The 25,955-nt window shown below is 49.5% G+C and overlaps 1 protein-coding gene across 13 annotated transcripts in view; it reads right to left on the bottom strand.

Annotated features, from left to right (window-relative positions):
• RBFOX2 (RNA binding fox-1 homolog 2) overlaps window positions 1-24,767 on the bottom strand; it is a 161,770-nt gene extending 137,003 nt beyond the window's left edge. For all 13 annotated transcript variants that reach the window (XR_004307447.1, XR_004307453.1, XR_004307454.1 and 10 more), the window contains exon 1: window positions 24,555-24,767. Coding sequence is in view for 9 of the 13 variants with exons in the window: in XM_032444984.1 (XP_032300875.1) it covers window positions 24,555-24,752 (198 nt within the window). In the remaining 4 variants the exon portion in view is untranslated. The remainder of the gene's footprint in view (window positions 1-24,554) is intronic.
• Between the last annotated feature and the right edge of the window lie 1,188 nt (window positions 24,768-25,955).

Genomic DNA, 25,955 nt, shown 5'->3' with positions numbered 1-25,955 from the left:
CCCGAGCAGGAAGCAGACTGCAGAGCAGAGCAGCACGCCAAGAGACACGCGCTCTGCAGGGCAGAGACCCAGCCCGAGGTTGTTTTGCTACCCAGTGACACAGCGGAGACGAGAAAGGAAGGTGATGTCAGATTAATAAAAATAGCCTTCTGACCTGACCAGGATTTGAACAGTTTGGAGCAATTAGCCAGGCGAGCTTATGATGTAGCCAGTAAGACAAAACATAGGAGAGGCCATGTCCCTGTCAAACAAAGCAGTGTTGAAGTCACCCAAACTTACCCGTGTGACTGTCCAGCAGGAAGGAGGCATTGCCACATCACTATTCCCTGCTTCATCGAGCTATTTCCTCCTCTCCTCCCAGATTCCCTTATCAACTCCTACCTCCACAAATGGATCCCAAATGAAAGCTTAACTTTCAAATACAGCATATATACAACACGTAGCCTTACGATTTCTGCCTCTTACAGCCATGCCTTTATTCATATGCATTCAAAATACGTATCTTAATTCCAACCTCAGGGAACTTCAGACCAGGGAAATCTTACACACACATGCTACAGGAACAGTAATTAGCTCATAATAACAGACGCTGCAGAACTGAAGGCACACAAGCACACGCTTGACCAAACCACACACGAAGACAGCATTTAAACTTTCAAGTCTTAAAAATGCAGTATACATGAAGCATACAGACACTCATGGATGCTGACATCTTAAAACCCATGACATTACAATACAGACATCTGTAACTATGCAGAGAGAAGGGATACCTTCATACACAGAATGCACTTCCACAGCTAACCTGGAAGAGCTAAAATGGAAGTATTTTACTGAGGTTCTCTGTAACAATGCAGACTCTCCTCCAACGTGTTTCCTCCCCCCTCCTTTTGTTTTATTTTAATAATGGAAGCAGCTTACTAGAGGTCAGAAGCAGCTTTCCACCAACTGGGTTTTTCATTTTCCAGCTCAGCCAAGGGGTGTTTTCAGCTTCTCAAAGAGATGAGATTTCATTAATTACAAGTAATTTAAATGTGCAAAGTGTACTTTTTCATTTTTTTTGGACTACATAAGGCAGCATCTTCTCCCCGCTCGAGGCGCTGAGGAAATATAGCCTGTCTCTGCTGCTCCATGACCTATGCTGGCAACAATAGATCCAGCACAAGTTAAAGCCCCTGGGAATACAGCGCACAGCGTGACGTCTATGATCCAGCAAACACAAGGACAATCTGCATGCACAGAAGTCAATAGCACAGAATATTGATTTCCCTCCTCTTTTTAGTAGGCAGAAGCATTTTAAAATGGCAGCTCGTCTTCCCTTCCACTCCTACTCAACAGGAACAGAACAGGGTTCCTAGCAAGGCTTTAAAAATCCAGCACTGGGGGGCACTTTTGCATGCTGTAATTACCACACGCAGCTGGGGAAGCATTTCATGCGCTCTAAGCCACTCATTACAGGGCAGCACGCTCACGGCATGAGAATCTAGCTTGCTCAAACACAGCACCCGCAAGCTTTTGCAAGGTAAGGAGGACGGCAGAACCCTGCCTTTGCAGGCAGCTTCTCCGCCTGTGCTTTTCCAGGAACACAGGATGGGAAATGTGGGAGGGAACAGAACATGGGAGAAGACACATCTCAAACAAGACAAGTCAATTGGCCAAGGAGTTTGTGATCCATCTCACAGATATTCAGAGACTGCTGCTCAGAGGCTGTAAGGAAAGAAACGCACTCCTACTTTGCAGGAAGAAATTATAGTCGTTACATTACTTGCAGAAGGGAAGGCTGAAACTAATTTGTGGGTTGGCTGTGAAGAAGCTGCAATATAAAATTAAACCTGCCTTACTTCTAGGGCAATTGGCACAAAAAATAGAGTGGCACAACAACACAATTTGGCCAAAATCACGCTGTATAGCAAGTCCTGCAGGCAAATAGGTACAAGAGAAAATTTCTGTGCCCTGGACATCCTGACCTGATTGCATAAACTGCCCCAGATAGCTACAGAGATGATTTTTCCAGGCTCATCTTACAAACTACTTCCTCTCCCCACAGACATCATCTCTCGGGGTCAGTTGCTCAGGCAGTGGCAGCTCTACCTCCTGAGAACCGGTGCCTACAGCAACTGACCAAGCCAGGAAATAGGCAGAAGCCAGAGGGGTCAGAGATGGAGAAATGAGGGGTTAAAAAGCCTGGAGGAGGGAGGTGGCAGGGCTGGGGGTGAAGAAAAGGCAGGCTTCATCCGAGCCCCACGGCCACGGCTGGTTCTGATTAAGCCTGCACAACTGTGGAGCTGCACAGGAAGTGCTGGGGGGAGAGTGAGGGGGGGTGGTCTCAGTCCTTGCCATCCCAAACACAGTGGTAATCTTTGTGTTCCAGCAGCACCATCTGGAAACAGTTAGAGAGAAACAACTCTCAGGCCTTCCCTCCCAGAAAAAAAGAAGAAAAAAAAGAAAAGAAAAAAAAAAAAGGAAAAAGGAAAAATATTTTAAAAGTCACTCTTAAGACCATTAAGCCTGGCCCCTTCATCCCCCTTCTGGAAAGCTCCTCTCCCTGCAACAGTGGTGAACAAAAGGGCACCTATGGCCTAGCAGGAACCCCCTGCATGGCTCAGTGGCCCTCTCTGCTTATGAGAGGCATCCCAAGATGGCACTGCTGCAAATGGAAGGATTAGACCCCTCCTAGTGTCTGTACAGCACTATGAAAGTGTATGCAGAGCACTAATCACACCTACATGGGCCAGCTTCAACAATGTCCATCTGCAGCCAGAATATCTCCCAAATGGGAGCTGGCTGCTCACTGACCATTGTGACCCCGAGAAGGTCTCCTTTCTGAGCCAAATCAGCACACAGACGACAATAAATGCTCCAAACACGTGCAAGAGTTTCATCTGAAGGGGAAAGGCCCCAATGCAGACAGAGCACAGCACAAAGGCAATGCTTCCACCCTACTGCAGAGGCACCAGGGCAACAACCTGGAGGAGCCATCTCCATCCCAAAGGGTTCAGCCTTTGCCCCAGCACACGCTCTGGAGACACTGGAGGGACGTCCTGTCACCTGCAGGCTGCTCACTGGTATTTTAAAAGGGAAAAGGTAGCGACTGTTGAATTTTACCAAAGTAAATCACCCCAGAGAAGTTTGTTTATTCCAGAGGTACTCCCTGGCACACAGCTTGCCATGGCTGCCACCTCCGCAACCAAGAGCAGTCTGCAGGGCTCCTTCCCTCCCTCCCTGCTGTTACCTTTATTCGCCTCTCTCCCACACATCACTATTTTTCAGGGTTTTTTCTTCTAATTAAACACCCAAGAGCTACACATTTGCCTACAAAAATGTAGAAACCTATCAAAACAAAATCAAAGTTAACCTTTCAACATCCCAATTAAGCAATTACGAACGAAGAGGAACGGGACTGATTGCTACTACAACACAATGCCACTCCACCACAGAAAACACATCTTTGCTTTCCTCTTACACCCACTCTATAACCAAGCGCCATTTCTTTATGGGCCACAGGCAGTCTGGATGAGACGTGGCCACATGCCAAGGCCCTCTATAATCAGAGAACGATTCATAAAAATACAGTCTTCAAATAACAGGTTTTCTCAACCATCAACCAAGGACTCGGTGAAGTCCACATATGCCATACAAATCTCCTCGCTGCTCCTGCAGTTCTGACTGCTGTTAAACAAAGCTGCCTTGGGATGCCAGCGTGGTAGCTGTGGGTATGATGCCCCTCTGCCAAGCACATGATAAAGAAAAACCCTGCCTAAGCTACCAGAAATACCCAACCATACCCACACCCAATGGCTGCTGCCATTTCACTGCACACAGAGCAAGGCAAATCACGCTGAAGGCGTTCCAAAGAAAGATTGTGTTGCTGTGCGGAGCACAATTATCCAGTGAGATGTCTTTAAGTGCTCTGAATTCTCACGTCTGGCCCAGATCAGAGTACTAGTCCTGCTTATAAGGGAAAAGCTGCCGCTGCTTGTATTCCACTCAGAAAGGCCAAGAACTTTATGTATTAATGGAAAAACAGAGTGAGAGACTGCCAACTGTCTCGTGCACTGGATATTCTTATACTAGTGTACATCCTGGGTTTAAATACAGCCATCAGCCACAAAAATAAGACTGAAATGAAACGAGGTCCCAGGAACAAAGCAGGCCTGGGGAAGATCAGGACGGGTGTCAGAGACCTTTGTGGCCACTGCAGCACTGAACCACCAAGGCTGCTGCACCCCATGAGATGGAGCTCTGCAGAGCAGCCAGGAGGATACAGCTCTTCCCTGCAGCACCTCGCAACCCTGCAATGCATTTTTCCCTCATTTTACCAGCTTTAAGTTCAGTTAGTGCCTGTGAAGCCCTTAGAAATAGCCAGCAGCCTCCTCACAGAGCCTCAGCTCCACCCTGCTGCCTCTACAGATCATCTAAAGCCACTGGAAGAAGAGAACCAACCCCCAGAGGTCTCAAACTCCCAGACAGAACATTCCTGCAGTACCACACAAAAGCATCAAAGCCTCATCTACTCCCTGCCTTCCAGGCAATGCAATAAACAAGCCCCTTGTCCAGCCGAGGGCTAACCCAAACTGGTTCAGATTTGGGGAGATCGGTTCAGCCTCCCACCAGCAGCAACCTCAGCCCCAAGTGCAAGTCTCATATGGGAGTACCACCAGGCAGGCAGCCCACACTACAGGCCCAAGCTCCGCATATGCAGGACAACTGGTAATGACTGCTCCACATGCATAACCCAACTGCCTTTCCCTCAGCACGGCCCTAACCCAGACCTCCCCAGCCCTATCTTTGTTTCTCCTGCTGCTTTCAGAAGCGCGGCAATATTGCAATCCTACCAGCTTGTAAGAGCAATGGAAATTACCGCTTGGTTCGTAAGCGTGCGTGCGTGGGAAGGGATTGTCATAGCACATTCACATAAATCTTGTTTCCTTCACAATTTAGTCTAAAAAACCTCTTCCGTGCGCAGCCCCAGGAGATTTATTTGCATTAAGAAGTTCTATCTCCCTCCCCAAGTCTGGAGATGAAGTGCAGAACAGCAGAGATCTGAAAGAACTCGGCTCCTGAAATTACAGCATGGTGTTTCTTCCTATGCGGCACATCCATCTGAAGGGAACAAAAAGGGAGCGACCCTCCCACCACACACACACACACACACTACTAACACTTTAATTTAGGCACAGAGATGCTGGTGGTGTAGCAAGCTCCTGTACTAGAGCAGACCAAAGGCACTGTGGCAAAAAGTGGCCAAAGCTCCGAACCACGCCAAAGCACCACTGCCTTTCTTTGGTTTCGTTTTTCAAGGTTCCTTTGTAAATACAGCCAACGTTTTTATCCAGAGCTCTAGTTGTAGCCCCACAAATTCAGCTCTAAGTGCTCCTTCCCTCCATACACTTGGTAACAGAGATGAAATCTCAACCCCCTTGAGCTACACGCTGATACAAAGCGCTTTCTTTTAAGAGCATGGCTTTTACAATCAGACTCAGCCAATTTCAAAATCACACAAGCACAGAAGGGCATCGTCTTGTTTCTTCTCCTTCTGCTCCCAAGTGTGAAGCCCTACTTCATGTCTTGCACGCACAGTACAGACACATGGATGCCAAGAACTTGACAAGCCCAACTGCTGAAGCATTGACCGACGCTGATGCTGGGGAAGGTGTTGGTGGTAGGATGGGGCATATTGAAGATTTCACTAATAAGCAGCCTAGAAGTGCGCATTCTCAAGAGATGGTCCTTATTTCAGAAATATTCCTGCATGTCTTCCTGTTCCTACAGCCTCCAGTAACGTGGTCTGCACAGTCCAGGAGCTGAGAGAGTCTGCCTCAGCAAGGAGAATGACCTGGCTTCAATTATTAATGCTTTCATTACCTCCCAGCTGGACTACAGCATGGTGACAGTGACAGCACAAAGCTTCAGGCTTTTAGAAAGCTCCAGATCACACGGAGCCTAGAGCTGACAATTTCATCCCCTGACATGCTGCAGTTCTGCATGCAAGTGGCTGAGCACATCTCCATGGGAGCTTTCACACAGGTTGCGGTGCCAAATGAGCTACTTCTGAAGCCCAGGAGCATCACAGCTTTCATCACCTCCCAGGAGCAGCAGGCAGATAAGTACTTGGTGTCCTCTAACAGAAACATGTACCAAAATCTTTGGTTTACCTTTAAGAAGTTGAACAGAAAAAGCAAATTTTGAAGGAGTATGGACCGATTTTTAGAGGGAGAAACAGAACAGGAGAGCACTAACACTTTGCGGTATTAGTCACGTTGCTTAGCACGTCACAAGAAAACACCCCAATTATGGCTGCAGAGGACAACATGTGTGTGGACATTCATAAAACATACAGACATGCACACACATTGCACGTCTCTTTAAATTAACTGGGCCAAAACCAAAACATGGCAGATCACTAAACCATTTGGCAACAGCGGTGAGCAACTGCAGCAAGAAAACTGTCACAGAAGATAAGAAAGGCCCACAAAAGGTGCCTGACTTACAGAGCAGCTTCTCGGTGCCAAAAGTCGAGTGTTGATGCACCAACACTACCACCTGCAGTGTATCTGTGTTTGTGTCAAAATGAAGCTTGTAATCCTCTTGGGTGAAACACCAAACCTCTCAAATCCCAACCAACAGGAAGACAGCATTGCATCAGTCAACCTAGCAATAGACAACGCCAGTGCCTGGAGGATTACTTGCAGCTTTAAAGCAGCAGCAGCAGCAAGAAAAATATAAGATGATGCTGGAATTTCACAGAGATGCTGCTGCTGCACGCACAAAACCTGTTTATTTTCCAGCAGCAGAGAAAGGCGCTGCACATATTTGGGACAGAAGATCTCAGCAGGTGCAAATCACAGACTGACTGAGATTGCTTCTCATTCCTGTTGCTCTTTGGTCAGATCAGAAGCACAAGGGAAGGAGCTGGAAATCTGCTGCTTTCTGGAAGGAGTCAAAAGTCACCTGGGGGGAAGTGGGGATGATATAGGGAAGAGAAGTTCCTTCTCCCATTGCTGTTACAGAAGTCGAAGAGGTAGCAAACTCCAGCTCCCTCAGCCTGAGGGACAAGAGCTAAAACACAGCCCACCTTCTCAACCCGTGGCATCTATGCCTCGCCATCCAGAGCCCCAGCCCACCTGTCTCTGAGCAGACTGAGTGCTTCAGTCCTCAGGAAAACGCTATTTCCACATCCTGCACAGACCCCACCACTTTCTCTCAGTTGCTGCATGAACACATGCAGGCCTCACACAGAAGCATCTGTGCTACTCATTTCTCCCTTCTTCTCGCCCTGCTACAAAGGCAATCAGAGGTAGCTTGTTTCAAATATTTCCCTCTTCTCTTGTTCCTCTCTGCTGGCAGGAATCACATCATCTTTATCCATCCCCAAATGCACAAAGGACATAAAGGGCATCACCACCCCCTGCTCACTTGCTCCCAGCCTTTTAATTCAATCACCGGTCGATGTTCACTGACACAGGCAATGATTCAGGCTTTCCTGGGGTTTATGTTCTGCTTCTCATTGCATGGAATCATGTCGGGTCCCCTCTGCCACTCACTGCAGAAACGTCACAGAGAGCAATCATAGATCGTTAGAACCATCAAGACTGGAAAGGAACACTAAGCTCATACACTCCAATCATAAGCCCATCCCCACCATACCCACTGACCACGTCCCTCAGTGTCACAGCCACACAGCTCTGATGACACGCTCCAGGGACGGCGTGGAGCGTGCACCACCTCCCTGGGCGAGCTGCCGACGCAGCACTGGCTGGCGTTACTAAGAGGTGTTTCGGTTCATATCCAACCTGAACTCCCCTGGTAACTCTCTGGCACTTGAGGCCATTTCCCTTCTCAACCCTAATCACTGTACCTGGAGCAGAGGCCTAACCCCCTCCTCACATACCCTCCTTTCAGGTGTTTAGAGAGCGATCAGTCTCCCCTGAGCCTCCTCTCCTCCAGGACGTCACCAACCCCCATTTCCCTCAGCCGCTTCCCAATCAACGTTGGTGCTCCGAGACCGCCCACAGTCTCCTGCTTGCCCTTCTCTGGTCATGCTTCAGGACCTTTTCAGAAGGAGCAGCACGCCTGGCTGCTCAGAGGGGCACAGGAGCAGAACACCCACCCACAGCTCCCCAAGCTGAGGTCACTGAGATCTCATGTTACAGAGGGACCAAGCTGAGCAGGAAAGATATCCCCCAGTCCACACCCTGGGAGGGAGCTCTGTTTTCCCTAACATCTGTCAGACCCAAGGGACCCCAAAGCAGTTCATAGTACACTGCAACCCCAACGGGCTGTATCAGCACAGCATTTATAAAGAATGAAATAAATTGTCACTTTGTACTCAATCATTTGCTTATGATTTCTGCTGCAGAAGTCAGTTTTTGATGGAAATTATTGGTCACAGCTCAATTACCCCTATTTTGCTCTATTTTTTAAAAGATCAACAGGAAAAAAAAAAAAAGAAAAAGAAAAATCAATCCAACAGCAGGGCTGATTTATTCAACAAAATCAGCTGAAGGAGATTCTGGACAAAGAGGACGAGATAAAGAAAGAGCTGATTTACATGATCCAATTAGAGGTGAAAAAACAAGGGCTCGGCACAGCCAGGAGGTGGACCTGAAACCCCATCCCAGCACCATCAGCCGGGGACCAAGGAGCACTGTGGTCACAGCCAGCTTCCCCAGGGACCAGCCACCTGCTGTCACCACTTGAAAAGGAAAGAGGGGAACAAAGCAGGGCTGGGAGCAACACAAACATCCCGAAGTTCTCACAGAATTGCAAAACACTCCTCCAAAAGCAGAAAATATACCTTTGGAGCTCTTAAGAGCTGTGATAACACCATCGATAGAGATCTTGCAATAAAACAATAAACTTATTCAGATTAATAAGACTAACGGAGCACGAACGTGGATGGAAACCAACAGAGACCTGCTGACAGCTGTTTGAACAGCAGAAAGGCCACAGATGGACAGACTGCAGGGCAGCACGATGTCACCAACCTGCGGGTACGTGGCTCAGGGGCATCCCTGATGCTCTGAGCAGCCCACTGCCCAGACGGCACAGGGCACCGGGGCACACACGCAGCCCAAGGGAACTCAATACCCCCAGCCAGGCAGGCAGTGAATAATTCAGGCCCTCGATCACTTACATCGTGCTAAGGAAAGGCAAAGCCATGCTGCGGGTGCCCGCCGGCAGAGCCACACAGGGCTGCTTGTCCCCGCGCACACTGCTCCCTGTGTGCTGCTGGGAGGGGAATGCTGCTGGGACCGTCATGTGCCTGCCAGCAGCACGGCCCTGGGAAGAAAGCTGGTGAGGAGACAGGCAGATCTCATCTTCTATAGGAACAGGCAGCGTTGGGTTATTAGAAAGAGGAAAGGTGGGGAGAAGGAAAAGAAAAAAGAAAAGGTAATTTTAAAGGAGTGTTTGGAGACACAGAAAACATCCACCTTCAAAGAGATGTGGCTGTTAATGCTATCACACACTGGAAGAAACAGCTTTTGGAAAACAAATCCTCTGTGCTGGTCAGCAATGCCTACAGCTGAGCAGAGGCACGCACAGTACAGGGCCAGCTCTCCCTCTCCATCAGGCTGAGAATAGGCCAGCACAGGTCCAGCTCCAGAGGCAGATGTTACTCTCATCTCCCACTAGTGATGAAAAGACCACAAGATGAAAGATCACCTCTTCAGACTCCCTCACCCCGCCACCCACTCCCAGAAAATAACTTACAGTGAAACTGCTGTGCTAGACCATGATTCCCAAAGCCAGAAAAGCCCTGGCTGACCCTGCAGGGTGTAGGGTACCCCCATGTCTAAGGCACGCCTGGCTCCAGGCTGCTCCCTGCTCAGACCAGGGCATGAGTAGATGGATCTGGATAGGGCCCACTGGGCCCCACAGGATCCCTGGGGGTTGAGAAAAACTCCTATTTGTCACCACTCCTCCTGCTATGGGGGCAGACATACAGGCCAAGGCATCTTACACACAGATGTCCGTCCCATTACACATCTCCCTGGAGCCTGCGAGGGCTCAGGCTGCAGCTCAGCAGACAAAGAATCCCAAACCCAATGTGAAGCCACAAGTAAATCCCCACAAGCCTGGGCTCTGGCAGCAGCTTCATTGTCTTCACTGCGGTTTTTCCTTTTACAGTTTCTGTACTCCGCTGACTGTCACAGATGTAACGTTTGAAATGTACAAATCCATAGCAAAAAAAAAACCATGCAGAGAGAAAACTTTAACTATATTTTAGCCAAACATAAACTTAGCACTGGGCACTTCTGGATCAAGACGCGAAAGAGAAAGAACAGAGAAGAATACATAGTCCCTCTCAGCCTCAACCTCACATTCTTTTTAACTAACAAGAATTACTGCATCATTAGATTTAGTGGCAGCACTTAAAAACAAATCAGATTTGGCGAGAGGAAAATAAAGCTATCAACACTTGACATTTGCAACTTGGAGTGTATTAGACCTGCTCCTCCATTTATATTTAGTACACCAGTAAAGAAAGCAGCAGTCCCTAATTACACAGAGGCAGAATCATCTTTACGGAGGGATCAAACGCACAGGAAGCATTCCACATCCTGCTGCTGCCGCTCCCCAGGAAGCCATCCCCGCTGAGTCAGTCACCACTGCCATCCCAGCAGGGCATGGTCCTGGGGCAGCTGCAAACAGCTGGGACCGACCCCCAGGGGCAGAGGCATTCAGACCAGCCCCCACATCAGCCACCCCTGGGGCTGTTTCACCCTGCTCGCTTTTACAGCACCTCATGCCTCCATGCATCGCCCAGCATTGTTTTCCCCATCAAAGGGAACCAAAGGCACATCTCAGCTTGTCTGAACCACAACAGGCTCCAGAACACAGGAGAGGCCGAAGCAACAAGCTCACCCGTGGACAAGTCCTGGAAAGACAAGGAATGAGGCACAAATTGGAAAGGACTATCAAACAACACAGGCTTTGGTACCCCTGAGTTTTATATATATACGCAGTGAGCTACCAGCTCCCACCTGCCCCAACTCAAACCTTTCAAAGAATTTATTGATTTCCTACAAGCTCTTTTCTATGTAATTTTCCCCATGCTTGCATTGTGTTCGCATGGTGCTGTTTGCACTGGTACTTCTTACGCGCACCCTGTCCGATTTATTGTAAAAAGATAAAGGATGCAATTTTCCTTTAGCTTAAAATTCACTGTGAAAAGCACAGAAACCATCAGCATCTGCTGCCTTTATTACCCCCTGACACCTGCAGACACACAGAGGTCTATACACAAGCCAACAATCAAAACGTGACAGCCTTCTGCTAATGCAGCAGCACAAAAGAATTCACCGAGAGTCCCGGTGCCTTCATTTCTGTAGCCAACCCGCTTCACTCCAAGGAAATAGGAGCTGTTTTACATAATGACCTTCAACCTACAGGAAACAGCAAAGTCAGAGTCTAGAAGGAATATTTACCGAGAGGAAACAGCTGGAAAGGGGCCAGATGAGTTACTTCAGCATGTAGGACGGTTTCTATCTCCCAGTTTCTGTGCCTGGAACAGCTCACAGCCATCACGCTGAGAGGTGCTGCGTTCAATTGCAAACACCCATCTACAAACCAGACACTCCTGGACAATAAAAGGAAGGGTGTGAATCCCTACACAGGAGGTGGAAATGTAGCGCCATTGGCCAAACCTCATTACAAGGCATCCCTGGCCTTTCTCTCCCTTGATGGCTCACAGTGACGGCCAATCCAGCCAACCCAACCTCAGGACCACTCGCACAAGCAGCCTTTGCCCAAGCCCCATTCACTACACTACGTGAAGGCACTGCCTTTCTACTAGCCCACAGCAACAAGGGCTGCCATGGAAATTCAAATGGATTTTGATGTGTTTGGTCCATATGCAAGTCACAGACATACTAAAGTGGGGACTTTGAAACACAGCACGCTGGGGAAATGGCAGTGAGCAATTGTGTACTCCCCATCTCTGCAGGGGAGCCAAGGGAGGACAAGAGCAGAGGGACACTCCCAGCACATGGCAGCCTCAGGAACACGGCAGATCCCAGCATCTGCTGTTACGAACAGCCTCTGCCCAGCCCTCCCATCTCACCCTCAGCCAGAAGAGTGCATCCCATGTTAATGGCACCAGACACACGCGGGCTGACCTATACAGCTGCTTCCAGCTCTGCCCTGCAGCACTCACTCCCCTCTCCTGTGTCCTGATGACATGTGACTCCACACTGAGCCAGTTCAGAGATGTAAATGAACTTTCACTGAATCACAGAATAACCTCAATAGGAAGGAAACTACAAGGATCACCTGAAATTCAAATCCTATACATGAGAGCGTTGTCCAAACACTTTGAATCACAGAATCACTGAGGTTGGAGAAGACCTCTGAGATCACCCAGTCCAACCATCAGCCCATCCCCACCATGCCCACTGACCACGTCCCTCAGTGCCACATCCACACGGCTCTGAACACCTCCAGAGACAGTGACTGCACCACCTCCCTGGGCAGCCTGTGCCACTGCAGTTCCTTCAGCCAGTCCTCTTACGACTCATGCTCCAGACCTGCTCCCTGCAGCGCTGATCTGAGCATACTATGGAGGAAGCAGCACTGCTCAGCTGGCAAGCACCATGGCACCTTCATCTGGGATCTGTTGAAGCTCCCAAGGAAGACACAGATGCTGCATACTGAGGATCACATGCCAAATAAACTAGCCCGACACCTATCAGGATCCAGAAGGCACAGTTCAATGTCCTTCCCCAAACAAATAGCACATTTGAGAACCCTGTCCTCTTTTTAAAGATTATCTTCCAAGCCACAAGATCCACCACAGCAGAGTCAGCTTGCTTCAGCGACAAAATTCCTCTTTGGCATTATTCATTTTCTATGAGATCAAAACACAGGGAGAAATCAGAACTGAAGAGAGAGCAGAGGTAGAGGACTGCTTCTTCCAGTCAGACTGGCTTAGCCCCAAGGTAAGGTTTCACACCACACATCCCTTGCCGGAAGCCACAGCACCATGGCTACCGCAGAAACCACCCCTAACAACAGGTTACAGATCCACGTGAGTATTTCAATGAACTCTGGTGCTAGGGAAGGATGCTGCAGTACGCAGTCAGCTTCTGCAGCATAAGACGTGGCAGCATGCAGCTCGTGGTGCTCCCAAAGCACTCTGCAAGGACCATCCTCTTTGACGACTGTCTGAACCCAGTGCTCAAGGATCTGTTTCTCCACAAACAGCCTGGTGCAGTTAATTCTCTCTCTGGGTGCATTCTCACACCAAAACTTTTGTTCCTAGCATCAGCATTATGCCATTACACACATAAGGACTTAAGAAGGGCTCAGTTCTATGATAACGAAAGCTAGGCCAAAGAATACAGGGATATTTAACTGCTGAAAACAAAGGATTACATCTGTGAACAGGAACCAAGAGATCTGCTTTGATTCCTGTACAGCTATCTGCCTTGTATAAACTCTGTGGATACATTAGTCTCTGTCTAGCCAATACACGACAAAAACAACTTGGCCCACCTAGTGACTGACCACCCTGCGAGTGGCAGAGGAAAATGAGTTGCTGGAAGTGTTTTCCATTCCCTTCCCCTGACATCCTCATTGTTACTGTGAACCTCTCCCCCAAGCAACAACACTGCTTCGTGTTTCAGCCCTACATCCTCCCTTTCTGAACAGCACATGAAAACGACGCTGCATCCTTGCCAGATTCATTGCTGCCCAGGGCATTAAAAACAGCACCAATGAATTGACCAGTCTTGTTAATTTAATTCAGCTACACGGGAAATCTGTAAACAGAAGCAGAAGCCATGACAATACTATCAGAGGGCTCTGAAGGCAGCACAATTTGCTCTTGGTTCTCATTGACAACAGCGTAAGGAAATCTGCCGGATGCTTTACATTTTTACTATTTGAGCTCATCCAGGTAAGAGGAAAGCATCCCACAGGCACGCTGGTTTTCCCACCTTGCTAATTAATAACCTTCACACATTGCATGTCAAATTAGCATTCAACAAGACAGCTTCCAGCGAGTCCTGACCCAGGAATAATTCAACAGCGGCCAGAGGTAAAAGTCTCTGTTGAGTCACCCAGGGAAGCAGCAGCAGCCTGCAGGAGACAAGACGTGCCACATCCCATCCATGCTTCCCAGCACAGCCTTATTTCCATAGAACAGCTTTTTGAATGCAGCCTGTATAAAATTCACCTCATTTTCTGGTTGTAACTTCACGCGGATAGTTACCTCTGCGATAAGCACAATGCAGTAATGATTTACAAAGAAATGCATCTTGCCAAGCGCAAAGCTGATCACCCAACAGCCTCCACAGCCCAGGAGCATCCATACAAGACAGAACAATACTTACCTAAGAACTAAAATTGAACAGCGGCCCATTACGAAGTTCTCTGTTACTTAGTGTGACCTTACTCATCATCAAAATCCTGCTCAGGAAGTCACAGCCAGACACAGTCTCACAATGGTAGGAATTCACCCATGGCAGGGAACAATGCCACATGTTTACTTTTGCTTAAAGGGTTCAGAGATTTAGGGATGGTCTTCAAAATCCTATTCTGGAAGCAGAAGTAAAGTTTGCTAATCCCAAAAGGAACTGGGAATACAGACAAACCTCTGCATCTTCACTGTAGAGTCCAAGAGTTCAGGAATCAAACTGGTAGTCTGGAGTAAGGAACTGCTCAGTAGAATGGCCATAATAACTGTATTTCCACAGACTATCCTGACCAACTCTGATGACCAAGCAAGGCACACAAGCCAAATAAAATACTTGATACCACCATGACATCAAGACCGGTCAACCGGTCCACTCTTTAGAGTACTTGAACCATCTCCTTATCAAGAATTAAACCCAGGAGAATCAACTCCGCATGATATCTTACAATAGGGGCCAAAGCATATAGATTTCCTGCTTATTTAGACAGAAACAGACTACAGAGTTCATAGAAGAGCCCGCTAAGACCTTGTCAGTGGCAATGATGAAAAGACAGGGATCTGTCATCTTGGAATAAGTGAGTGCCTGCAGGAGCTGGAAACACGTGTTGTGTTTCCATGTGGTGCCTGCTTTGGGCAGCAGCCTGTCACCACGTCCACTTGGCAGCCAGGGGCTCCTGACTCAGTGGGGAAAGGACCACTGTCCCCAGCTCAGCTGCAACGTCCACACCAACAAACACCAAAAGCCAACAGAAATGGAGCTTCTTATCATGTGATGAACCAGAACATGTTCCCTGCCCTCATGTCTTGTCCTTATACATAGATTTTCGGATGGTAGCATGAAAAGGAAAGAGAAACAGATCACCAAAGGTTAAAAGAGAAAAAAAATAGCAGCTGGTACAGAAAGAATGCTATACTGAATGCTGCACTGCAAAGCAAGCCAAACTCTATCAAACTCTAAGAAAGCTGACAAACCCTGTCCCATGAAGCTACCAAGACTGGAACCTGCTTCTTCTATAGCAAGTGCCTGCAGTAATCAGGAGTTCCAAAACTGAAACAAGCACCAAGCTCAAAAGAAAGAAAAAAAATGGCAAAAATTATCTTCCTGTTTTCACTGGAAAGGTCATGCCTATTTAAGGAAACCTTTCCAAGCAGCATGGACATGCTCCATCGACATCCATCAGCTAACAGTCCACAGTTAACCCTAGTCACACATCAACAAATTCCTCATGCTAAAAGGAATCGTGGTCCAAGCTCCTCCCGGAAGGCAGTCACAAAGAACTGACACCACTCAAGACCAAAACATCAGTTTGTTGAGCAGTGGGGGAAGAATCCTTACTTACCTCCTTGAGCCTCGAATAATGGGAGCAGGAGGAAGAAAGAAGAAAGAAAACAAACAACCAAATCCACATGGAGTCTGACAGGGCCTCCACATACTCCATGCACTGTAGTCAACACCTTCCCCACCAAAAAGACCTACCCCAAGATCATCTCTACAACCGTCAAAAAAGCCTGATGGAAAGAAGCTCAGATAACATTCCTAAGCCCGCAAACAGGCGGATTTCAGGCCAGAACATGAAACATGAACAATTTAGTGAAGCAAATTTGTGACTTATCAACAGTTAGAGACAAGCTATTCTTCTGAATCTGTCTGCAATGTTTGGCACTGAGCACGCGACACTGCACTTGTACTTGAAAGAAGGCAGAAGAGACCAGGCAAGACGGCGAAAGGCAGCAAGTCCTTTCTGCAAGGACTCAATCAGCAGATAGTGACACACAAAGGAAAAACAGACCTAATTACATGCATCGTTTCAGTTTCTTGGCATATTCCGTACACGCGCTCAGACACATATGTCTACACACGTCTGATAAATGGGTAATTGGAACAGACTCAAACGCCAGCCCCAGCCTCATTCACCACACCCAAGTCCAACACAGCAGTCCAGTTCTTGGAGAATAACTCTGTGGGTCAGAAGTGGGCCTTGGAAGTGCAGATGGACTGATGGAAATGCTACAGAACATAGAATGGCTTAGGTTAGAAAGGGACTGCAAGGATCATAAAGTTCCAACCTCCCTGCCACATGCAGGGTTGCCAACTGCTAGATCAAGTACTAGATCAGGTTGCCCAGGGCCCCATCCAACCTGGCCTTAAGCACCTCCAGGGACAGGGCACCCACAACCTCTGTGGGCAGCCTGTGCCAGCATCTCACCACTCTCTCTGTAAAAAACTTTCCCCCGATACCTCATCTAAATCTCACTCCCTGCAACCCCCTCTCCCCCCCCCTACAGCTTTATACTACTTTCTATGCTGTAGTCTGACAAGCCTGGCAACAAGATCAGGCACCCAGTCCAAAATCCTCATCCTATTCTTTAGGGTTCTGTGCAGATGGCACAGCCCCAGCCACACAGCACATTTCTATACTCTGTTTTCTCCTGCATCAAACCTCAGGTCCCCGCAAATGAGGCGCCCTGCCGGCAGCCACCAGATCAACTCAAAGAGCTGCAGAGTAGAGGTGCTGGTCCCTGTCCTTCTCTGTGTGAACAGCAGCCTGCTCCTTGTTAAAAGACCAAAAAGTTCTGCTCTGGGCTTTTTTACTTTGAAGGTAAGGTAGCGACATCCTCTGTTGGAACATCATCTTATTTGCAAAAGAGCTCCATGTTAAAAGATACAAGCTACAGATATCCATGTAACTCCGTTTGGTTTCATGTAGGTACACTGACTTCTATGCAATTTGTTCCTGACTCTTATTTACGCCCAGGAAAGACTGTGTTCAAAGAGAAACAGCTGTGCAATGCACTTGCCCATCACTGCAGAAACTGAGAGATACGTGGGTTCTGACCTAACAGCATCCCTTCTGCTTACAAAGTTAGGCTTCAAACCTATCTCACCTTGAAAGCGAAGTTCCTTTACAATGATGACCACGTTATTTAGTTCAAAGCTTTTCCACTTTCTCATTCCCCCCAAGTGAAAACTGCATCACTTTGCATTTGCCCAACACGGCACACTTAGACATCAGCCTGTGGCAGCAGCGGTAGCTGTGGAGAGCTGCAGATCAAACGTCTAAACATTACCACAGAGCCACCAGCTACAGTAAAAACAAATAGAAATAAGAACGAAAAAGAGTCAGGTTGCAGTTGTTAATGAGATTTTTGCAAGCTGGCCATATTATCAGTACCTCAATTCCTCATTTCCTACAATAAAAGATAATATATCTTTTCTACCTCTCAGGAAAACAAGAAATAAGATCATTAGTAGCTATGAAGTACCCACGCTACAGAGATGAGTACCATAGAAAAGACCATTAAAAATTAATAGTTTTGTATTCGGTGCAGGGCTTAGATTATCTGTGGTAAATACGGTTTGGGGTCAGACAAGAGATAAAAACAAAAGAAATGAAATACCAAACAGCTCTCAATCTGAACTTGCGCCCATTTTATCTGATAACAAAACTCCCTCCAGATTTAACAGCACCTCGGTGAGTGTTATCCATCTGATGCCCTTAGAGATGAGGTCATCTATAAAAACACAGCACACAGCCGCTCGGCTGGGTCTCCATAGGGAGCAAACTCGCCCAGATGCCATCAGCAGCAGCTTGGGTTCTTCTGGTTCTTCTCCCGGTGCCCCACTCTATCATGGGACTAGAAAAGCATCACTTAAATGTTGCCTTGAATCCCAGAAACCACCACAAGTTACTCAAAAGCTGAGCTTTCAGAAGCACCCAGAGCCCAACACTTGCACATGTACCCATCCCCATCCAGCTGGGCTCCAAGGCGTTTCTTACTGACAGCAAACACAGGACAGCAGCCTTTTTCTTTCTGGAACAGAAGAAGGGCAATGGAGAAGCTCTTTATTTCTTCTTCCCATGAAGAGGATGCAAAGAAATAGAACACAAATCAACACAATGCAGGAACTATTCTGAAGCATCACCTCCCATACACTACCATCCAAGAGCATCCCCTCCAGCCTTCTTGCTTGCAATACTCAGACCCAAGGGAGAAGATAAGGAGGGCCCTGTGGAAGCCAGCTCTCTGGACTCAATAAAGCAACATTCCCACCCCACTGCCAGCGCAGAAACAGCAACCACCAGCAGCAAATTACAGGCTTGGGATCACAGCTTCAGCCTTTTCTCAACCCACGCAGTGCTAAATCAAGCCTTGTAAAGCCTTGGTAGGGTTTTATTCCTGGGTTTCGCCCCCAGAGCCACAGCCACCCCAAGCACCTGTGAGGATCTCCTACAGGAGAAGAGCTCTGCAGAAAGCCTGTGCAAGGAGAGCACGCGGCCCTGCAAGAAACCTGAGCTGGATCCAGATCCCGGAGCTTGGGAGCCTCTGGGGAGAATGTTTTGATATTTGCAACAGACAGAAACACCACATAAGGTTGCTTCTTTAGCCTCTCTATTAAAGGAAATTTAGCTACATATAGCCACAGGGTAAGATGTGCTGCTGCTTTTTCTCCCCTCCCCTTAAATGGTGCATGTTGTTCCCCATTTCTATGCTAAGTAATACTTGCATTATTGTCAAGGCAATTACGAGCAGATAAAACCCAAGAAAGTCATAAAGAAAAAGCAACAATTGCTTCTAGCCCACACTCTTTGAAGAAAGCATCCAATTTTCCTGCACAGTGAACTCTCCTGGACAAAGGCAGCAGCAATGGGAAGGCGCAGCCACTGTAACAACATTCCACTGTCCTGCAACAGAGATGCGAGTAAAAGATCTCATGCCCAGCTTTCTAGTTGGTACAAATCACAAGTACACTTTGCCTACCCTCCAAAGGTTAGTAGGTTTCAACGGGATAGACGATTGAACATCAATGTCTCACCAAGCGAGCTAATGGAAATTGCATGGCTGTATCCAAAGAGACTCTGGATCAAGCTCAAATTCAGCTGGGCCTGGATCTTTGGTTTCCAGGACAAACTAGAGAACTTTTAGGCTGAATATCAGGACAAGTTTCTTCACTGAACGAGCAGTGATGCATTGGAGCTGCCCAGGGAGGTGGTGCAGTCACCGTCCCTGGAGGTGTTCCAGAACCGTGTGGATGCGGCACTGAGGGACGTGGTCAGTGGGCATGGTGGGGATGGGCTGGGGGTTGGACCGGGTGATCTCAGTGGTTTTATCTAATCTAAATGATTCTGTGGTTCTACAAAATGGCGGTGTGCTCATGAAAGAGAAATAGAGGGGAAGCACCCCTGGAGAAATATAAGCGCATCCTGCAAACCAGCACTTTCTTGACTTAAGAAAAGATTGCAGGCAAAATTAAATTTACTGGAGAGCAAAGGCAGCTAAGGCCCAAAACGCAGTCAAGCAACTAATCCCTAAACATTGGGATTATCTCATGACAGCTACACTCCAGCCTCCATTCAATACCACTGTAAAATGTAGATCAACAGGATGCTTCAATGAACTGGAACTCGTTACCTCTAATTGCTTCTCTCACTTCACTTCTGGATGTTCCTCTGATCCCTTAGTCACGGCATTTCAAAAGCACACACACAGAGAAGGTCAAGTAATATCCAAGATTGGCAAATTAAACAACAAGTTTCCAGGCAGCCAAAACACCGGCTTCTCTTTCTCTCCACTGAAAACTGGAGTCTGCCCCACGTCACAAGACGAGCCATCAGCACAGACTAATAGGTTTTACAACAATTTCTACCCAAAACGCCCTGAGGGCCAGAGGTTCCCGCGCAGCAGCCCGAAGGCCACCAGCGATAGGCTTATTTTCACAAGCTACCAGCAAGCAGCCCTTTAGCAGGTCTCCGGGGGGCCCCAGGCCACACACAGAGCCCTGCTCAGGTCCATGGCTTCCACACACATGGCTCACCACTGGCCTAGCTTTGGTTCTGTTTTGCGTGGGTTTGTTGTTTTTATTACCTGGAAGCAGAGAGGTGAGGCATAAATGCCAGAGAGCGAGTGGGAGCCCTGCTGATAGGTTCCCTGGGAGGAAAAGCCAAACGATGCTGAGAGACATACCGCTCCGAGCTCAGCTCTTGCAAAAAGAGAGCCCAGGCATCCTGCAGATGCCAGCACGCTTGTGCGTCTAAATGGGAGTTCTGGAAAGGAAAAATTAGTAAGCGTATGCGTACAGCTGGTACACACATGCAGAAGGAAACCAGCTCCAGCAAAGCCAGACCTCTGCTCAGCTTCCAATCTCTCAACTCCAGCCATCGCCTCTAAACACAAACCTCTGAAATCCAAAGAGAAACACGGGCATTGCCTGCAGGGGTACTCAAGTATCCACAATACTTGATTGGGGCTTTCCATTTTCCCGAATATGGCAGGAAAAGAGCCAACTTTAAAGTGCTCCCAGCACCTCTATAATCCCAACTTTCAGCCTGCGTGCCAAAAGGGTGCTTTGAACTGGAGTTTTTCTAAGCCTTCCCAGACAGTGTCAGGTAACTCCGAACACTCAAATATTTAAAACAAAAACAGAACAGCAACAACATGAAAAAAACAACCATAGGTCAAAAGCAAACAGAGAAGTAACAACAAAGGAAAAGGTGATTCCCTACACCTCAGTACCTCCACAACAGCCTGTCCAAACAGCATCCCACCAACTTCATCCTGGACCCAAGGCAGGGGTCAGCTTTGTAAAAGTGGAATTCCATTCCTCATCTTGGATATCTCAGACATTTTGTGTTGCTGCTTCTTTACGAAGACGGTCACGGCATGAATAATAAGAGGGGGGAAAAGCTAACCTGATTTTGAGTCATGCTTTGCCATGATGAATTGGAACTAGGTGTTCCCCTCCATGAGATTTAAATACTCCGATTTCCACAGGGTCACACGCGGTTCAGAAGCTGTTGTTCACAGGCCTCTTCTGTTTCACAGCCCCAGTCAGCCCCTCTACTCATAAAAGCCTCAAAACCATCTTTGGAAATTAGTAGCAGATCCATCTCTCATCCTCATCTGAAGAACCACAGAGGGTCCACAGCTTGAACCATGAAACCACGGAACAGGCCAGTCATTGAGATCCCTCCCATGCACACCACTCGAGGTTAAGCACACAGCTCCATTTCAGACCACGCAGGAATTTTCACCTCAAACTGGCAACAGCCATCGCATCCCTGCCTGGACCTCTTCTGCTACAAAGGACTGATGCCAAAGCACCAGCCATCTTTACAAACCCCATGCTAACATGCCAGAATGGCAACACAAAGTCACTTGTTGCAGCCATTAAAAGTTCACGTGGACTAGATAAGGCGCAGGCCAGAAGCTGTGTTAAACACCCTCCCTGATCAGCCACATCCCAGGGACTCGGGGATACTGAGCACAGAAGTCGTTCTTGAAGAAGGATCAATTCCGCACACTCTTCATCTAACTCCTACCACATTACTCTCAGACACACTTTTAATTCACTAACCAGAGCAGACCTCAGAAAAATTAAATCAAAATTCACCTTGGGGACCGAATCAACTCATTCAACCCCATGCAAAGCTACAAGCTAGTTTAATAACAACTTCCCTCAGCAGCTTAAGCCAGCTGGCACACCTTTAGCACAACGACAGGGAAGGAACACAGCATCTTGACTTGACAGCCTCATCTACAGCCCTGAAGAGAAAGAAGGGGCTCTTCCCCACTGGCCGCTGTTCCCAGTGTTCCTCGCACGATTAAAGACAAGCTTACTGCAGGAGAACTTTCCATCTGTACAGCAACCCCGTCTGAAAAGCATCAAATACAGCTGCATCAACAACTGCCTCGGGGTGAAGTTTCACCAGTGACTGAGGCCAGTATACTGTCATCCCCTCTGTTGGGGATGATTTTTACGCAGATCAGGGGGCTGATCCAAACGATTCCACTCACCCAAGCCTGCAAGCAACGAGTGATCCCATTCCTAGCTAGGATCTAAACAGTTAAAAAGCAGCAGTACCTCTGGGGCCCTTCTTTTCCAAAGCTTACAAACACACCCAAATACTTTCAGGAGACATTCCTGGCCAGCGGTTTTTGCCACTCACACACTAAAGGGAGCTGGAAAGCAGCAGGTTGTGCACGACCATTCCTCCCGTGCCACGATTAACTGCGATCAGTCCCAGGAGCAGATAGCAGCCATGATCCGATTTGTCCCAATCCCAACTCAAGCAGCTTTGCACCACCCTCCTAACAAGATCAGCTCTGGCCAAACACCGTTTATCCGGCCTGATCAGAGATGGATTAGATAATGAAACCCTAACGGCATAAGCTGTCTGAGCACGCAGCAAAAAGCAAGAAGCCCCATAAACATAAGGGCTACTGGCAGCTCTCAGGCTCTCTTTGCCTCAAGTTCTCGGCAACCAGCCGCTACCTTCCCATAGACTAGGCTTGATATTTCACGTTACCAGACAACACCAGCAACAACAACAAAAAAGCCACTCTTCATTTTCCAGTTGCGTTACTAATTGCTGTAGCTAAATGATTGCTCCCAGCACCAGAAGCGGCGTTCACATCCTGAGCCATCAGTTGTGCACGGAAGGAACCGTGGCAAGCGCGGCACCCCGGGATCCCTCCCAATCAGCCTCGAAACACGAGGTCATGGAGTTTGCACAGCAGCAGCCCGTGGCCCGGGAGCAGGAAGTAGAAAATTGACAGGATCTGCAGGAAAAACAAGGTACAACAGTCGCTGGTGTTAATTCCAGCCTCCAGAAAGCCTGCAGTACATATGAAAAAAGCAAAAGAAGTAATCAAAGAATAGGCTCTTTATTCTGCTTGTAAGCATTACATACAGTTAAACACAGAGAAAATGCTAAAGAAAGACCCGTTATTTGAAAGCAAAGTAACTTCAAAAGACCACACTATGTGAACAGAAACACTGATGAAAGCCACCTTATGGTCCATCTTCGCTTCTTGGGACAAAGATGTAGAATTTAATTTCCCGGATGTTTGGCAGTGTTGGGCATTGATACCCAGCCCCATCCATTCCTACTGTGCTAACATGGCTGTGTGTGCCCACTGAGGGAGCCCCACCACTGCAATCCTACTGCCTCGAAGCAGTCAATGAGCAGAAAACAAAATACTTTCCTTCATCTGAATGTGGAGCACAGCTTTAATGGATACAGACAACGTATATGTAAAAAACTGAATTTTAGGGCTGTTAAACCAGATCAAGTCCCTTGGTGGGGAACTGTCAGTAGGTTGACTGGTCCACATGGATACCACCCAGCTTGGCACCAGCTGCAGCACAACGGGTACATGTCCCACAGCAGCACAGGACCCAGTGGCACCCAGCACCCTCATGCCATGCCCAGGCCTCACGTGCAGGCAAAGCTGCAGCCTCACAGAATCACAAAACCATTAAAGCTGGATCTAAGATCACCTGGTCCAACCAGCAGCCCATCCCCACCATGCCCACTGACCACGTCCCTCAGTGCCACATCCACACAGCTCTGGAACACCTCCAGGGACGGTGACTGCACCACCTCCCTGGGCAGCCTGTGCCACTGCAGCACCGCTCTTCCAGGGAAGAAATCTTTCCTCATATCCAACCTGAACCTCCCCTGGTGCGACCTGAGGCCATTCCCTCTCACCCTATCACTGTTACCTGGGAGCAGAGGCCGACCCCCACCTCAGCACAACCTCCTCTCAGGTCACTGTAGGGAGCGATGAGGTCTCCCCTGAGCTCCTCCGCACAGCCCCAGCTCCCCCAGCCGGCCCACGACTCGCTGTGCTCCCTCAGAGGCACGAGGCTGCAGCAGCGCCACACGGCACGAGCGGGAGGCCTCCAGGAGGGCCCGCGAGGACCAGGGGCAGCCGGGGAATGGGGAGGGAGAGTCACGGGACAACGAGAGGAGCCGGGGATGCTGCGGCGAGCTGAAACTCTCACCGGTAAGAGAGACCGAGCGAGGAGAAGTTGGGATGGATACATTGCACTGCTCCCACCATAGATGTGCTACGAGGAACTGAAGCCAAGAAAAAAGGGGGGAAAAAAAAAAAAAAAGGAAAAAAAAAATCCTATCCCGCTTTGCCATAATGAAGCGACCCACAATAAAGCGATCCACAATAAAGCGATCCACGCGCACACAGACAAAGGGAAGCACCCACGCCCCGGCGAGGGGCACAGCCCGCACCTGGGCACGGCGCCGCTTACGGCCCCGCCGCACCCCGCACCCCGCGCCCTCCGCGCGGCCCCGGGACACGCCGTGCGTGTGCGGGCCGGGCCCCGCGGCCTCGCTACCTGCATGCCGCCGCCCTCCGCCTCCGCCTCCGTCCGCAGCCGCTTGCTGTGGCCGCCCTCGGCGCCGTCCCCGCCGGGCATGGGTTGCTCCAGCTCCGGCTCCCGCTTCACGCCGCGGGCGGCCCCGCCGCCGCCGCCGGTCAGGAGCTGCGGCTGTGGCTGCTGCTGCTGCTGCGGGGGCTGGCCGCCCTCCGCCATCCGCGCCGCCGGAGCCCCGGCCGCCCCCCGCCGCGGTCGCCCCGCTCTGTCACCGCGCCGCCCGGCCCCGCCGGAGGACAGCAGCAGGAGGACGAGGAGAAGGAGCGGGCGGAGGAGCTGCGTGCGAGCGCGGCGGGCTCCGACCCACCGGAGCGCCTCGGTCACGGGCTCGGCGGCGGCCGGGGAGGGGCCGAAGCCCCTCGGCAATCTCCGGAGGTGCCGAAGCCGCGCGACCCCCACTCGGCAACCTTCGGCGACGGCGGAGGGCGGGGCGAGGGGAGGGGAGGGACGGCGGGGCGGGGCGGGGCCGCGGCGGGGCACGGGGCGCACGGCGGAGGGCGGAAAATGGCCGCCTCGATACGGCCTCGCCGTGCCCGCCGCCTCCCGCCGGCGTGAGGCGTCTGCGCTGCGGGAGGAAGGCGGGGGGCTGAGGCTGCTACCTGCGGGTGAGGTCGGTGGCTTCGCCTCAGAGCGCCGCGCTGATGGGAGCCCCGAGTGTGGGGATGCGCTGACTGGGCGAGCGGTGATCCACTTTCGGACCCTCACAGCGTGTTTCTGATGTGTAACTAAGCATAACAGAAGCCTAAGGCCTGTACATCGGCCCGTGTCTGTAACCCTGTGTCAGAGGAAAACAATCACGGAATCGTTAAGGTTGGAAAAGACCTCTAAGAGTATCTGGTCCAACCAGCAGCCCATCCCCACCATGCCCACTGACCACATCCCTCAGTGCCACATCCACACGGCTCTGAACACCTCCAGGGACGGTGACTGCACCACCTCCCTGTGCAGCTTGTGCCACTGCAGCACCTTCCTCATATCTCAATCTTTCCTCATATCCAACCTGAACCTCCCCTGGTGCACCTTGAGGCCATTCCCTTTCATCCTATCACTGTTATCTGGGAGCAGAGGCCGACCCCCACCTCACCACAACCTCCTTTCAGGTCGTTATAGAGAGCAATAAGGTCTCCTCTGAGCCTCCTCCAGACTGACCAACCCCATTTCCCTCAGCTGCTCCCCATCACACTTGTGCTCCAGACCCCTCACAGCTCCACTGCCCTTCTATGGACACGCTCCAGGGCCTCCATGTCTTTCTGGCAGTGAGGGGCCCAGAACTGAACACAGCACTGGAGGTGCGGCCTCACCAGAGCTGAGTACAGAGGGATGGTCACCTCCCTGCTCCTGCTGGCTGCACTAATGCTGGTA

The sequence above is a fragment of the Coturnix japonica genome, chromosome 1 (assembly GCF_001577835.2).
Source record: "Coturnix japonica isolate 7356 chromosome 1, Coturnix japonica 2.1, whole genome shotgun sequence".
In the NCBI taxonomy this organism is placed as follows: Eukaryota; Metazoa; Chordata; class Aves; order Galliformes; family Phasianidae; genus Coturnix; species Coturnix japonica.
The sequence above is the reverse complement of the archived record's forward strand: the minus strand, read 5'-3'. Positions and strand labels throughout refer to the sequence as shown.